The sequence below is a fragment of the Lactuca virosa genome, chromosome 2 (assembly GCF_052849685.1).
Source record: "Lactuca virosa cultivar CGN04683 chromosome 2, Lactuca_virosa_CGN04683_v6, whole genome shotgun sequence".
NCBI classification, from domain to species: domain Eukaryota; kingdom Viridiplantae; phylum Streptophyta; class Magnoliopsida; order Asterales; family Asteraceae; genus Lactuca; species Lactuca virosa.
This window is the reverse complement of record NC_136427.1, coordinates 117,730,503-117,747,678: the sequence shown is the minus strand read 5'-3', so window position 1 is coordinate 117,747,678 and position 17,176 is coordinate 117,730,503. Positions and strand designations below refer to the sequence as shown.

The 17,176-nt window shown below is 41.3% G+C and overlaps 1 protein-coding gene across 1 annotated transcript; it reads left to right on the top strand.

The window, feature by feature from the left end:
• The first annotated feature begins 2,249 nt into the window (after positions 1-2,249).
• On the top strand, positions 2,250-4,854 carry LOC145159393 (putative transcription factor PosF21). The gene is made up of 4 exons (XM_079078362.1): positions 2,250-3,256; positions 3,839-3,971; positions 4,060-4,144; positions 4,413-4,854. Exons 1-4 carry the CDS (start codon positions 2,652-2,654, stop codon positions 4,658-4,660), a joined length of 1,071 nt encoding a protein of 356 aa, XP_078934488.1. The 5' UTR covers positions 2,250-2,651; the 3' UTR covers positions 4,661-4,854.
• The last annotated feature ends 12,322 nt before the right edge of the window (positions 4,855-17,176 follow it).

The window sequence follows — 17,176 nt, the reverse complement described above, 5'->3', positions numbered from 1 at the left end:
AACTCAAAATCTCTTAGTGGTAATATCCTACATACTTAATAATTGATTATTTAGACAAAAATACTTTCCATTAACTTTGATAATAATTTTTTTGAATTAAGCATATTTTTATGATTACAAATTTGTTTTCTCTACTCAATTGTACTTATCATCCTGAATATGAGAAGAGATTAACCATGTCTATATTGAAAAGTGCCAAAAAGATCTTATTGGTCCATGATCTTAAAATATTCTTTGTTTTTTATTCGTTTTTGTGTATTTGATTTGTTTCTTCAAGAAGCTCAGTTTTCTATTAATTTTGATAACAAATTTGTTGAATTAAGCATACTTTTATGATTATAAATTTGTCCATTTTCTATTGTTAAATCAAGTGTAAATGAATTTGAATAATCGTTAAATTTCATATTCTATAATGTAATTTATGCACTAAGTAATCAAATAATAGTACATATCCAAGTGGTCATGTACCTCCAAGACAATAAGCAAACATGTAAATTATATGCAATTTCACAATATTGTAATTTTTTTACCAGATTTAAATGAACAATTACTTCTTTCACTTGATTTAGATTCTTGATTACTCATATAAGGTTGTAATAAAATAAAATTCTGATAAATTGAAAAAATTGTTCAGCAAAACCTTAAAATTTGTTGGAAATTTGGTTATATGCCAAGTTAGGCTTCTTTTTGTGTTGTCATGTTTGTTGATTTGGCTATGTAGGGTTCATTTGAAGTTCTATTTCTCTACAAGAATGTTAATGTTCACATCCAAGAGGAAACTATCACAACTGGTAAGCATTCTAAATGATTTTTTCACTTACATTAATCAAAACTGTTATTTTAAGTGGCGCGTTCTCATGGATGCCACACCCGTTGTCACTATATAGACCTTCTAGCGGTCTATAGAAGAATTCTAGCGGCTTTATGAAGAATTTTGGTGCGTTTTCAACGAAGTATCACTCTGTCAACATTCTTCTCTATAGTTCTTTCTCTTATTTTCGATATAGATGCGTGTCACAACAATAAGGCAAAAAGAGGTGTTAGTGACCATTAAAGATGAAAAGGTAATATATAATTCAAGAATAATATATAAAGCGTAAATCGTAGATTTATGATATTTATTTCAATGAAAAATATGTTGTTTGATTGTTAGGTTACATATCTGTTTTTTTTATAATTTGATTTTGATAAGTTTGATCTAAATTTGATAATTGAAGTAGGTAGGAAAGATATGTGCTAACGATTTTGAATTTGTATTGCCCTATAGAAACCAACCGTAGCCTCACAAACTATTCCCTCATATCTCAGTAGGTCTTAACATTTCCCAAAATTCAGCTACAAGAAGTCATGGATGCACTTCTTGAATCAATCCTTTAAACCGAATTTCATTTGCTAGTTGGATGTAGTGACCAAAATGCAATATTTGTGATAGTTCATTATTATTTATTAGTGTTAACACTTAATAAATTATGAATGTAATATCATATTTTTGTTCATAACATTTTTTTTGTAATAATTTATTTGATCGGAAGATATGTATATGTGACTAGGTGTAGCCTGAAAAATCATATTTTAATTTTTATAAGGAAAAAATATTTTGAAATCGACCAAAATACAATGTCTGAATTTGATGTTTATGGTTATGACAATTCACTTTATTTGTAATGTTTATGGAATTTCTTTACAGAATTTAATGTTGTTGGTACATGTAACAACTTATTGTTGCTTTTGGTTTTACAGGGTCAATATGAAAAGGGTCATATGAGCCTCCATGGGGGTTGGTACACGGAACAAAGTCAATTCATAAAGTTACTACACAACATTGTTTAATCAAAAAGTCGCATTATGTTGTGATAAAACAAAGATCACATAGATCATTTATGTTCAAAATTATTGTATTAAAAAACCAAATTGCTCTAATATAAATATTAAATATTTTTATCTAATAAGTTTTGTTCAAAAACTCCAAAAATGAATCTAACTAACATTTTTTTTTATTAAAATTCAATCTAAAACAAAGCCGCCTATTTATGTGATATGTATTTAATTTATGTTCCCCGCGTTTAACGCGGGTCATAATCTAGTATATATATATATATATATATATATATATATATATATATATATATATATATATATATATATATATATAAAATTTATGAGGACAACCTAAATTTTTTTTTTGGCTTCGTCATTGCATGTGGCTAACTAACCATCGCCGAAAGTTGCTGATTAAATATTGCCTTTAACAAATTTGATTTTCAGAGATACACTCTACACCATCATTCAAAGAATTTCCCCCTTTTTCTCATTTCCCATTTCCGTTTTCTGTCTCACTTGTTTCTTTCTTTTCTTTCTTACCATTCCTTCTATGCTAGTATCAAGCTTTCGTCGGTGACCATTAACTTGTTTGATCACTGCATCTTCTCGTTTGTGATTACTACTCGTTTTCATTCTTTTAGCAGCTGGAGTTGTTAATTCACCAAGCATTTCAGGTTTTTATTCGTGGGAAGTATTTCATATAATTGATTTTATTGCATTAGGGTTTCAAATTTGAAGACGAAGCAGCAATTACCTGGTTCTTCTTTAGTGGTTTTCGAGGAAAATAAGTTGGTTTGATAGCAATACTTTTGCTTTGGGGATTTCTGTAAATGGAGAAGGACAAGTCTCTAAACCTTGGTGGGAATTTACTCCCTCCTTCTGGGAGGCAGTTGGTTTACTCTCCGCCATCCGGGAACAATTTTAGCATCAAATCGGAGCCATTGCTCCCAATTGGACCTAGTGGTCATACGACGAGTGGTGGTGATTCTGGTCATTTCAGTCATGATGTTAACAGAATGCCTGATAACCCACCTAAGACTACAGGCCATCGACGCGCTCACTCAGAAATTCTCACTCTACCTGATGATATTAGCTTTGATAGTGATCTTGGCGTAGTGGGTGGCTTTGAAGGACCTTCTTTCTCTGATGAGACTGAAGAAGATTTGTTTTCTATGTTCCTTGACATGGATAAGTTCAATTCTTCATCTGCAACATCTACATTTCAAGCTTCAGAAGCTTTCACAGCCCCAAGCTCGAGTGAAAGGCCTCGAGTTAGACATCAGCATAGTCAGTCCATGGATGGGTCTTCTACAATTAAGACAGAAATGCTCACCTCAGGTCCGGAAGAAACATTGCCATCTGATGCTAAGAAAGCCGCCATGTCTGCTGCCAAACTTTCTGAGCTTGCTCTTGTTGATCCAAAGAGGGCAAAAAGGTCATGATGCTTTTTCTCCTTTTCAGTATTTAGCAAATAAGGAGACTGAATTTATATTTGCAAAATCTGCAGAAATTCTGGAAGGTCTTGTTCTAAGATTGAAATTGAAATAGTACTCTAAATTTGCATTGTAGGTTTGAACTTTTCAGATTTCGTTTTGCTGTGTTTGGTAGGAAAAACTTGGTCTTACTTTTTCCAGTTATAGATATCAAAGTTGCATGTCATATATTCAATTTACTAGCTTAAGCTATCTATGAACATAAATCATCATATAACCATGAGCTCTTGAAATATCTATAAGAATACAATCATGCATGAAGTTTTTTTCTTTAATCTTTTTTAGTGCCTCCATCTCCAAGTTATGCATACATACCTTCTTCCTTCTCTAACCTCAACATCGTTGACTGGAATTCTTTAGTTTGTCTTTGATGATTCCTTTCACATACAGCCGTTTTCGTCCATTATCTATTTTCAATTTAGTGGACCCCATGTTTATTTTTTCTTCACATCAAAAAAGTGTAACGATAATCTTAAATTTGTATATAATATATGTTTTAAATTTCCATTTGTGTTTTGTATTAGGATATTGGCCAATAGGCAGTCTGCTGCAAGGTCAAAGGAAAGAAAGATGAGATACATTGCAGAACTTGAAAGGAAAGTCCAGACACTGCAAACAGAGGCAACCTCTTTGTCTGCTCAGCTCACCCTTTTACAGGTTTTCCATCTCATTGGTTACATTGTATCCAAACAAAATGACTGGTTTCAAAACGATAAAAAGTTTTTTTTTTTTTTTTTTTTTTTAGAGAGATACTAGTTGCCTAACAGCTGAAAACAGTGAATTGAGGTTGCGTTTACAAACCATGGAGCAACAGGTTCATTTGCAAGATGGTAAGTAGAATGCATTCAACATGACTTTAACTATTACCAAAATAATACAACTTTTTTAAACAATGTCATACTGCTACTTATCTCTTTCCTATTTCTTTTGTAAATATATTTCGGTTTCTTATATCATTACTAATAAATGATATTACAAAGTCATATGAACACTTATAAGAATAAGACATGGTATTGTCAATAAGGTTTTTCTTAAAAAAATTCTTTCTGACAATATTAGCATTGTACTTTGATTGCTTGTGTTGTTGGTGCAATATAGCTTTAAACGATGCACTGAAAGAGGAGATTCAGCATCTGAAATCCATTACAATGATGAACTTTGGATCAAACCAGCAGTTTCAGTTTCACCCCAACAACACAATGTTAACTGCACAACAGTTTCAGCAACTCCATAAGCATCAGCATCAGTTTCAGCACTATCAGCAGCAGCATATGACACAGAGTGCTGACCTGAATACAAGAACCTCAATGTCATCATTGACCCTGAAAGAACATGCTTCAGAATAAGTTTGGTTTGTTAGTTGTTGTGCAATTGCAAAATCTATTGTCACTTGTTTATAATTATATGCATCTGTTGTAGGTTGTTCAAATTAAATTAAGTTGCAGGTGGCTTCTTACATGAATATGTGTTTCTACTATTGTTGGGTTAGGTCTAACTTATTGTTTTCAGTTGCCTTGGTTGAAGTCTGATGTATTTTTAATGTTGTGTGTGTGTGTGTGTGTGTGTGTTTTGAAGATTTATCTAAAAGTGGTACCGTACCTATCATGACTAAAATTTTGTGTTCACTCCCATGTTTCAAGAATCATTGTCGGAATTTTCACTATGTGACATCCATGCTCAGCTGCATGTCACATGGTCTAACTCTATGTTTAGCAGACTACTAAAAAACAGGTACACATGGTCTAACGTTATGTTTGACAAGCTAGCTGAAAAGATAGCTGCTAGCTTATAAACCAACTGACAAAAAATGATGTTTGGTAAAACTAGCTAATAAGTTGGCTGAAAGATATATATAAAATTACATAAAAAGACATTTATAGAATACGTTGTTATAATTAATTAATGGTTATTCTGGAAATTTTAGAAAAACTCATGAAAAACTATTCAAAGTTGTGAAGTTGAGCTTTGAAATAATATAGCGATTAGTTGATAAATCATGGTTCATGATAAGGTTCTTTGCTTATTAGTTGATTATGATGTTAAATATCAACTAAGATACAAGTAATCTAACACAAATATAACGTAAATGCTATCAACTGAATTTTGGGTTAGGGATTGTAGTTTATGTGCATGAATATGTTAAGAGACGATCAAATTAAAAAGATGGTAAACCGTACCATCTGAGCGGCTCATTTCAATCCGTCTCAAGGCTTATGTGAAATGTCAATCGTAGAACATTAGTAATATTTTGAATGTGACTGTGTTTCAACCCTAAATCTTCTGTGGAATTTTCACTACTCAACCACTAGGCTCCTATGGGGACAAATGAGTAAATTAATGTTGAAAAATGTTAGGGGATATATAATCTCTAACATTAAATTATTAAAATTATCAATTTTATATAACATTACAAAATTATGTCAAAAGAAGAAGATGATTATAGTTAGCTAGTGGCTATTAATTATTATATATTGATTAGTTATATATTATTTGACATTTAAAAATGATTAATGAAGTAATTAGGTCTTATAGTGAAATTGAAGGTACGATGTCCAGATTAGAAAAAGATGTCTAGTTGTTATAATGGAAAGAGAATTAATTTGGTTAAAATGCTAAGTAAATTGTTTTAACTTTTAACAATGAATTTTATAACAAAATAAATATGGAAATATGGATTAAAAGTAGATTAGCCTATTGAGAAAAGTTGGGAATTTGATAACCTTTGGTAGGTATACAGAGTATTTTCAACCATAACGATGAGCAAAGAGTTTACTTTATATTTCTATTTCATAATTACTTTTATCAACTTTATATTAAAAAAATTCAATCATTTTTTTCGAGACTAAAAATAACTAAAACTAAATCACATTGTAATTTTTCTACGACTAAACTTTAAACTCGGTCATTATGGTTTGCAAACAATTATGGATGAGATTCAAAAAGTTTTCAACTTACACCACTAGTTCAAAATCGAAAAACTTTTTGTGGATATCGTTCATGTTTAACATGAAAGGACCATTTTGTCCTTTTAATTTCTTTTTTTTTTTTTCAATTTATTGAAATATTTTAAAGTGTTTGAAGTATTAGAAATAAAAATGGGCCAAACCCAACTCAACCCCACCCCACCCCACTTACTCTCTCTTACTCTTACTCCGAGACATTCACACACAATCACTCACTCACATACACACACACACACACACACACACACTCTCTCTCTCTCTCTCTCTCTCTCTCTCTCTCCCTCCCCCCTCTCTCTCCTAGATCGGGAAACGCCACAAACACCCTAAACCTTATACTTAATGGTCTAACTTACGCCAGAGAGACTACCACCGTCACAGCCCTTATTTCCCTTCATCGGAAAACCCGACCGTCTCCTAAATGCCGTCTCAACCATGTATCAGATACTTATACGACTTTCCGTTATTTGAAGCTTAATCTCCTCCCTTTTTATAGGTCGATGCTTTCTCCCACTATTTCCCACCATCATCACCACTTCTCTCTTTTCCAGTGGTTGGAATCAAAATCACATGGATCAATTATTTGCATCTCGTTTGGGAGTGAAGTTGGACCCTCAACTTAAGAGTACAATGAACTAGAGAAAGCCTTGAAAATCCAATAAGTCTTTCATCTGGGTTCTATAATTTGTAACTTCGACATCCATGGTTCTTTCTAGGGGGTGGTGGTGGGTCAAACAGAAGACGATAAAAAAGAAGAGTAAGGGCACCACAACTGTCGATTTTGAGCCACCATATACCATCGAGTTCTTATCTCATTGTGGGTGTGTAAAACTCTGTTTTCACCTTTTGAGATATAAAAATATAAATCATTGTTTATAAAAACGAAAATGAAATTTTATTACGTTTTAGCTAAAATGAGCAACTTGAAAGTTGTAGTAGACATCAATACGATCGCGTGGATATAAAGAATGTCGGAAATGGAGTTCGTATGTGAAAGTTACAATTTTTACAAGTTTTGGCAGATTTTATATAATTCGCGGCGCCGCCAATGTTTTACCGCAGCACGATGGCCAGATTTTGCCTTATAAATAAAGGGCTTCCCTCACTTATTTTCCTTACCACTTTCTTGTTAAATCTCCCTCACTCTCTCCCTCTCGAGATTTTAGTCCCCCGTGATTCAATTTCTCGTTTTGTAATATCATTAGGGAAGCACTGGAAGTTTTAGAAAGATCCTTCGGGAGAAGGATCAAGTGTTGAAGTTATGCTCGCTGTTTTTTGAGTTATTCGTCAATCGGGTAAGTTATAATTTCGCTTAAGTATAACTTCATATAAAGTATACTCATTGTCGTTATTATGAACCCGTGTATTAAATTAATCATTGATCCCAGATATTATACAAATTGATCTACTTACGAGAGAATGTCTAAGATAGACACGTTGGACTAGTTTTTTGATTTTAGAAAGGCTGTATGCCAAAATGATCCTGCTTCCTGACTATCATGACTGGCTAATGCTTATTTGATAGTCATTTCAGTATTAATGGGATTAGTGAAGGATCTATATATTAGTCTTTGTATTCCCTAGATATTGATATACTCTAGTATTATCGGTTGTTATGTGTTTGACGCGCCTCCTCGCCAGTTGGATGTTAATAGTTTTTTGAATAACTGTTTAGGTAAGTTTTCTCACTATACCTCATATGATAATTGATATCTTTGCATGATAGAATATAGGACCTATAAGTATATGCTTATACTTGTAGACTAGATTAGTCTTCTATATGTTTTCTATTTCATTTTTTGGATGGCTCCTTTATGCATCATGTTTTGGAGGGTCGATGACGGAACGACGCAAGGATACGAGTCCAAAGATACCTAGCATTGTTGACGGAAAGGTACAAGGCTGTAAGTCAACTTTCTATTATGTATGGAAGGTTAATGAAGGAACGACACAAGGATGCGAGTCAAAGTGTAACATCCCAATTTCCAAGCCTAATTTTTTTTTTAAATTAAGTAACTCTCAACATAGTTTACCAAAACATTTCCCATGCCATATCAATTGCAAACAACACTATAACAATGTGTCTGAAAATCATAATGTCAAGGTAAAATCAATTAGAGTACAATCCCAGAAAATTTCGTGCGGAAATCATGTGTGTGTGTGATGTGCTGCTACACTGCCGGCTCCTTCCCCTTAGACGAAGAGGTACCTGAAACCAAAACTAAAACTATAAGCACAAAGCTTAGTGAGTTCCCCCATCATACCACATACCATACAGACATATCTCATTCATACTGCCGGACAATTCTGGGGTGCCCGACCTACCCAGTACGACCATTCTGGGGTGCCGACCTACCCGTGTCAAGCCATTCTGGGGTGCTGACCTACCCATGTCAAGCCATTCTGGGGTGCTGACCTACCCTTCGGTCTTATCAACCGAACCTCGGGGACTATTCCACCCCCTACCGCTACTATCACATATATCATAACGTAAACATACTGTCAGACGTTTCTGGGGTGTCCGACCTACCCTTCGGTCCTAACAACCGAACTTGGGGACTATTCCCTCCCTACTACCACTATCACATATAACATATCATGCCAGCATATAATTGTATCATCACATACTGTCAGACATATATGGGGTGTCTGACCTACCCTCCGGTCCTAACAACCGGACTCTACTACTGTCACATATATACACACATATATATATATATATATATATATATATATATATATATATATATATATATATATATATATATATATATATATATATATATATATATATATCATGCTAGCATATAACATATCAGGTAGTAGCAAACCTAGATGAATATCACAAAGACAATCATCCAACATACAACTCCTACTGGTGGGCCGGCATTGTGGCCGTAGACCCACCGCTACTGGAAGGTAACTCACCTCGAACGAGTAGCTGCTGATAATCTGTGCGGGAAATCTCTGTCTGCTGCTGCTCCGGAAATCCTCCGGATATAATCCCCATAAAACACTTAATCAGAGTCTGAAATCTATTCTTAGGGTAAAATGACCATTTTACCCCTGACCAAGTCCAAGTCAAAGTCAAAGTCAACTTCCAGTTGACCCGACTCGCCGAGTTGGGCCGCCAACTCGTCGAGTCCCTATCTCTTCAACTGTCCTCATCCACGATTCTACTCGTCGAGTTGGCCCGCCAACTCGTCGAGTCCCTATCTCTTCAACTGTCCTCATCCACGACTCTACTCGTCGAGTTTAGCAACGACTCGACGAGTTCTCCTTCTAACACAACCCCGGATGAACCTTCATCCGACTAGCCGAGTTGTATGAACAACTCGTCGAGTCCATCTTCATCCTATGAACACGTCTTGTCCTCGACTCGCCGAGTTGTATGAACAACTCGTCGAGTTCATCTTCAAGAGTTAGGAGATTGCCTTGCACTTGCCGAGTCGACTCATGCACTCGCCGAGTCCTATGAACTCCAGGACTATGGCTTATCCCGATACGTTTGGGTCACTCTCCTGGACCCTTTAAAACCTTTCTTTCACTCAACTGGGTCTCTTGGACCATAACAGAAAAAAAAGGAAGTCAAGCCTCGGACTCGCCGAGTCCCAAGAATGACTCGCCGAGTCGATACAGTCCCAAGTCTATTCCTTCGATTTCTGGTGTACAACTCTTGTCCAAATGATAGATCTAGGCCCCTAAACTCGATCTAGCACGTAAAGTTACGAACTTTACGTGCATGCATGAGACTTTGAGCCAAAAAGGCTCTAAAAGAGGCTCTTAAGTTGCATGGGGGCTTCCATGGGTGCAAAAGCAGCCATTTTCTGCCTTGTAACTCTTCCATGGGCCTAGATCCGAAGCCTCAACCGCCAACCATGCTTGCAATCATGGTTGGTTACCAAGAATGGCTTATAAAAGCCCTAAATCTCCCCAAAAAGGGATCAAACGAATAAGCAAGCAAGGTACAAACTTTATACCTTTCAAACACTGCAAATGATGCACCAAACTCGAATCCTTCAGTCTCTTCTTGATCCTTCTATGCTCTTCCTTCTTCCTTGTGGTCAAAACCCACAAAATCACTCAAAAGCCTTAGATCTTGCACCAAAACACTTAGGGTTTGCTATGGAGGGTTTCTGGGAGCATAAAGGGGCGATGGAGGCTGTATAAGGTTGTTTAAATAGGGTGCAAACCCTCAGATTAGGGTTTTGTCCAGACAGAGCCTACTCGTCGAGACCAGGACCCAACTCGACGAGTCCCATACTTAAATCCCGCGTCTCATCCCGCTTCTACTTGGCGAGTTGGGCCTTCAACTCGCCAAGTCCCAGGCCAAAAATGCAAAATTACTTAAATAAAATACATACCAGGAACCAGGTGCTAAAAATCTCCCCCACTTATTTTAGACTTCGTCCTCGAAGTCTGCTGCTCGTTCCTGGAAAAGCTCTGGGTAATGCTCCATCATCTCATCCACCGGCTCCCAAGTCCATTCCGAGCCCTTCCGGTGCTGCCATTGCACCTTTACCAGCTCGACCCTCTTGTTCCTCAGATCCTTCGACTTCCGGTCTAGAATCGCTACAGGCCGCTCGATGTAATTCAGGCTGTCATCGACCTGAATATCCTCTAATGGTACCACTGCCGAATCGTCCACCAAACATTTCCGTAACTGGGAGACGTGAAAAGTGCTATGAATCTGACTGAGTTCGGCTGACAGATCCAACCTATATGCCACCTTGCCCACCCGGGCTATAATCCTGAAGGGTCCAATATACCTGGGACCCAACTTGCCCCGCTTCCTGAATCGGATGACGCCCTTCCATGGCGACACCTTCAGGAGAACCATATCCCCGACCTGAAACTCCAGGTCCGATCGACGCTTGTCGGCATAACTTTTCTGCCGACTCTGAGCAGTCTGAAGTCTGCTCTGAACCTGCTGAATCCTCTCTGTCGTCTTGAGCACCACTTCGGTGCTCCCCATGACCCTCTGGCCAACCTCACCCCAACATATCGGGGTTCTGCACTTCCTCCCGTATAACATCTCGAAGGGAGGACGGTCAATACTCGCATGATAGCTATTATTATACGAGAACTCCACCAACGGAAGGTAGGTATCCCAGCTACCTCCGAAGTCTAAAACACATGCCCGCAGCATATCCTCTAGCGTCTGGATGGTCCGATCGCTCTGACCATCCGTCTGCGGGTGAAAGGCGGTGCTAAAATGCAGACGAGTACCCAACTCGTCATGAAACTTCTTCCAAAACCTGGAAGTGAACCGCACATCCCTATCGGAAATCACTGAAACTGGCACTCCGTGCCGAGCTACCACCTCTCGGATATAGATGTCGGCCAACTTTTCGGCCGAAATGCTCTCCTGGATCGGTATGAAATGGGCACTCTTGGTCAACCGATCCAAGATTACTCAAATCGAATCCACTCCCCGTGCAGTCTTGGGAAGCTTGGTAATGAAATCCATGGTAATATCTTCCCATTTCCACAAGGGAATATCTAACGGCTGCATCTTGCTGTGTGGCCTCTGGTGCTCGGCCTTGACCTTCCTGCAGGTCAAGCACCGCTCCACATACCATGTTACGTCCCGCTTCATGCAGGGCCACCAATAATCAGGACGAAGATCTCTATACATCTTCGTCGCTCCGGGATGGATAGAAAATCTGGATTTGTGTGCCTCCTCCATCATGATCTGGCGCACGCCTCCATGATAAGGGACCCACACCCTACGGTGAAGAGTCAATAACCCTCGGCTATCATAGTCGAAGGAGGAAACCTGGCCCACTATACACTCGCTCTTCCGATGTTCCTCCTTCATAGCCTCCTGCTGAGCCTCCCAGATCCGCTCCAACAGTGGAGTCACCACTGTCATCCTGAGACAGATGTCCCTCATTGGCGCTGCCTTGCGGCTAAGCGCATCGACCACGACATTGGCCTTCCCCGGGTGGTAGAAGATCTCGCAATCATAATCCTTCACCACATCCAGCCACCGACGCTGCCTGATGTTCAGGTTCGGCTGATCCATGAGGTACCTCAAACTCTTGTGGTCCGTGTAAATGGTACAACGAACACCATAGAGGTAATGCCGCCAAATCTTGAGGGCAAAAACAACAGCCCCCAACTCCAAATCATGCGTCAGGTAATTCGCCTCGTGAGGCTTCAACTGCCTCGAAGCGTATGCAATAACATGCCCTCTCTGCATCAGTACCGCGCCCAAACCTGAGATGGACGCATCACAATATACCACAAAATCCTCCATGCCCTATGGCAGGGCTAAGATTGGCGCCTCGCACAATCTCTGTCTCAGTGTCTCGAATGCGGCCTGCTGCTCAGGCCCCCAACAAAAGACCATGACTTTCCTCGTCAGCCTGGTCAGGGGCGCGACTATCTTGGAGAAGTCCTGAATGAATCTCCGATAGTAGCCTGCCAATCCCAGAAAGCTCCGAATCTCAGATGGAGACCTCGGGACTTCCCACCTCATCACGACCTCAACCTTGGCCGGGTCCACCGATATCCCGTTCTGGTTGACAAGGTGCCCGAGAAACTGCACCTCGCGCAACCAGAACTCACACTTGGAGAACTTAGCATACAAACTCTCCCTTCTCAAAGTCTCCATAACCTCTCGCAGATGCTCCTCATGTTGCTATCGCGTCTTGGAGTAAACTAAGATATCATCAATAAACACTATCATAGACCGGTCTAACATCGGTCTACACACGCGGTTCATGAGGTCCATGAACGCGGCAGGAGCATTGGTAAGCCCGAAAGGCATCACCACAAACTCATAGTGGCCATAGCGCGTCCGGAACGCAGTCTTCTGTACATCCTCCTCTCTGACCCTCATCTGATGATACCCTGATCGCAAATCAATCTTGGAGAACCAAGATGCCCCCTGTAGCTGGTCAAAGAGGTCATCAATCCTCGGGAGTGGGTAACGGTTCTTCACCGTTACCTTATTCAGCTCCCTATAATTTATACACATCCGATGCGACCCGTCCTTCTTCTTCACAAACAGAATCGGGGCTCCCCAGGGTGAACTGCTTGGTCTAATGAAACCCTTGTCTAACAGCTCCTGCAGCTTTGTAGACAACTCCTGCATCTCAGGAGGAGCCAACCGATACGGTGCCTTGGCTATCGGAGCCGCACCAGGGACTAGTTCAATCCTGAACTCTACCTGCCTCTCCGGAGGTATCCCAGACAACTCCTCGGAGAATACGTCCGCAAACTCTCGTACCATGGGCACATCGCTCACCATTGCCTTACCCATCTCCCGGGTATCCATCACATAGGCAACAAATCCTGCGCAACCCTGCTGAAGGTAACGCCTAACTCTCGCTGCTGAACATAAAGCTGGTCCTTGCTGTGGCCTTTCGCCCTGAATCACCAGCTATCCTCCACTTGGGGTCCTGATCCGCACCAGCTGCTGCGCACAGTCAATCACTGCCCCATTGGGGCTTAGCCAATCCATACCAATAATAACCTTGTTCCCCCGCAAAGGTATAGGAACCAGATCTACCAGATAACGCTCCTCAAACAGTCGCAGGACGCAATCTCGGTAGACCTCTAATGCTCGCACTGACCGGTCGTCCGCAATCTCGACCTCTAGAGGGCAATCCAACGTGCCCGACGACTCAGGAAACTTCTTGCTAAGCGCAAGAGAGACAAACGATCGGGTAGCACCCGAATCAAACAATACCTGAACTGGGATACCGTTCACATGGAACGATCCTAAACAGAGCACATACATAACATATCAAGATCACAGCGCCATAAAATAAAAGCATAAGAAAGGAATCATACCCGTCACTACATCAGGTGCAGCGCGTGCCTCCTCGGCTGTCAATTGAAATGCTCGGCTCCGTACCACTGGAGCCTCTGTCTTGGCCTTCCGGCCATCTGCAACCCGCGCTGTCGCTGAAACCGGCGCCGCTGCTGGCGCTGCTGCTGACGCTGCTGTCAATCTCGGGCAATTGGCCTTTTTGTGGCCCCTCTGATTGCAATAGAAGCAAATCAGGTCTGTCATCTGTACTGTGGGGGCGGGGGCAGTACAATCCCTGCCAAAGTGCCCCGTCTTGCCGCACTTGTAGCAGCCTGACGATCCTGCTCTACAAGCTCCCTCATGCGGCCTGCCGCACTTCCTACATCGGCTCTGGCCCGGCTGGCCCTTCGACCTAACGTCGGATCCCTTGGGTTTCTTCCCCGAAACCCCCGTAACCTGCTCAGACTCAACTTTCCTCTTCCTCACATGCTCTAAATCGAGCTTCCTCTCCCTCGCCCTGGCATTCATGGACTCTAAGGTCGGGCAGGCAGAGTAGCTGACATGCTCCCGAATATCAGCCCTCAACATATCATGGTAGCGGGTCTTCCGCATCTCCTCATCCCTCGCATACTGGGGTACCAACAATGCTCTCTCCTGGAACTTGGCGGTGATCTCCGCCACAGTCTCCGTAGTCTGCCTCATATCTAAAAACTCTCTGGCCAGCTGCTGAAGCTCTACAGCCGGTGCAAACTCAGCTCTGAATCTGGTCACGAAATCTGACCACGTCATAGCCTCGACGGCTGGGGCTCCCAATGAGTCACCAATCGACTCCCACCAGTCTCTAGCTCTATCCCTCAAACATCTCGCAGCAAAGCAGACCTTCGACCCTTCCGGGCAGAAGCTCGTCAACTGCGCAGACTCAATGTCTGCGATCCATCTCCTGGCAGCGATGGGGTCCTTCACCCCGTGATAATCCGGCGCACCACTCCCACGGAAGTCCTTAAAGGACAGTGTGCGCGTACTCGTCTGGCTAGACGCCATATCACTCCTGAATGCCCGTAGGCGATCCTCCATCAGCTCAACAATCCCTTCCTTGATCGACCCAAAAATGACCGGGGTCGACTCAAGAATGCCTCTTGTGATCTCAGACGCGATGAACTCGCGCAGCCCGTCATCAACCTGCTCGGATCCTACACCCGAGCCTGATCCTGATCCTGATCTGGAACCTCCTGCTCCATGTCGCGTGGTCACCATGCTGAAAAATACACGCATAAATGTTAGGATCATACATACTCTCGAGAGGTCTAACACACTCTCCAAGGTTCCCGGTTCTGTCTCAACCTTCCTTGATTCGAGTACGGATCCTCTGCTTCCAGTAGTACGGGCCCATACTACCTTTCACATCTATCCGTACTTTCCTCAAGGACTGTCTCGACTTCACCAGGTCCCTTAACCAATATCCCTTTCCATCTAGTCTCATCCCAGGCTTTCCTGGGGCACTCTATGACCTACTCTCCGTCATCAGCTGCACTAGGAGTCCCTACTTCCCTTCCCTAACTAGCTTGCGAGTACTGTTAAATATCCGCTCACTAGTTAGTTAAAGTTGGCCAGGACCCCTTAAGCACAAAGCAAGCAGCATTCGTGCATCGAGTAACCGCATCAGGCATAACCTAATCAGGTTATCCTACTGCTGACTAAACAGTCCTAGCATACAGCTCGTACAACAGGCATATAAGGAATCCTTCCTAGATCCTTGACCCTACTCTAGCACGCAGTTCTCAGAATCATATATCATATAACTTATTATAACAAGTATGAGTATCTTGGGGAAAACTTACTTGAGCTCGGCTGGTCGCACGCATCACACACCTTGTTCTTTCTCAAAACCCTTTGACTCAGATTTTAGAAAACCATTTTCTTTGTAAAAATCTTTTAAATCCCTCGGTTTGAGTCCAGACACTCCCGAGGGTGTGTCCGAATCCCTCAAACCAGGGCTCTGATACCAACTTTAACATCCCAATTTCCAACCCCAATTTTTTTTTTAAATTAAGTAACTCTCAACATAGTTTACCAAAACATTTCCCATGCCATATCAATTGCAAACAACACTATAACAATGTGTCTGAAAATCATAATGTCAAGGTAAAATCAATCAGAGTACAATCCCAGAAAATTCCATGCGGATATCATGTGTGTGTGTGTGATGCGCTGCTACACTGCCGACTCCTTCCCCTTAGACGAAGAGGTACCTGAAACCAAAACTAAAACTATAAGCACAAAGCTTAGTGAGTTCCCCCATCATACCACATACCATACATACATATCTCATTCATACTGCCGGGCAATTCTGGGGTGCCCGACCTACCCAGTACGGCCATTCTGGGGTGCCGACCTACCCGTGTCAAGCCATTCTGGGGTGCTGACCTACCCATGTCAAGCCATTCTGGGGTGCTGACCTACCCTTCAGTCCTATCAACCGAACCTCGGGGACTATTCCACCCCCTACCGCTACTATCACATATATCATAACGTAAACATACTGTCAGACGTTTCTGGGGTGTCCGACCTACCCTTCGGTCCTAACAACCGAACTTGGGGACTATTCCCTCCCTACTACCACTATCACATATAACATATCATGCCAGCATATAATCATATCATCACATACTGTCATACATATCTGGGGTGTCTGACCTACCCTCCGGTCCTAACAACCGGACTCTACTATTGTCACATATACATATCATGCTAGCATATAACATATCAGGTAGTAGCAAACCTAGATGAATATCACAAAGACAATCATCCAACATACAACTCCTACTGGTGGGCCGGCATTGTGGCCGTAGACCCACCGCTACTGGAAGGTAACTCACCTCGAACGAGTAGCTGCTGATAATCTGTGCGGGAAATCTCTGTCTGCTGCTGCTCCGGAAATCCTCCGGCTATAATCCCGACAAAACACTTGATCAGAGTTTGAAATCTATTCTTAGGGTAAAATGACCATTTTACCCCTGACCAAGTCCAAGTCAAAGTCAAAGTCAATTTCCAGTTGACCCGACTCGCCGAGTTGGGCCGCCAACTTGTCGAGTCCCTATCTCTTCAACTGTCCTCATCCACGACTCTACTCGTCGAGTTTA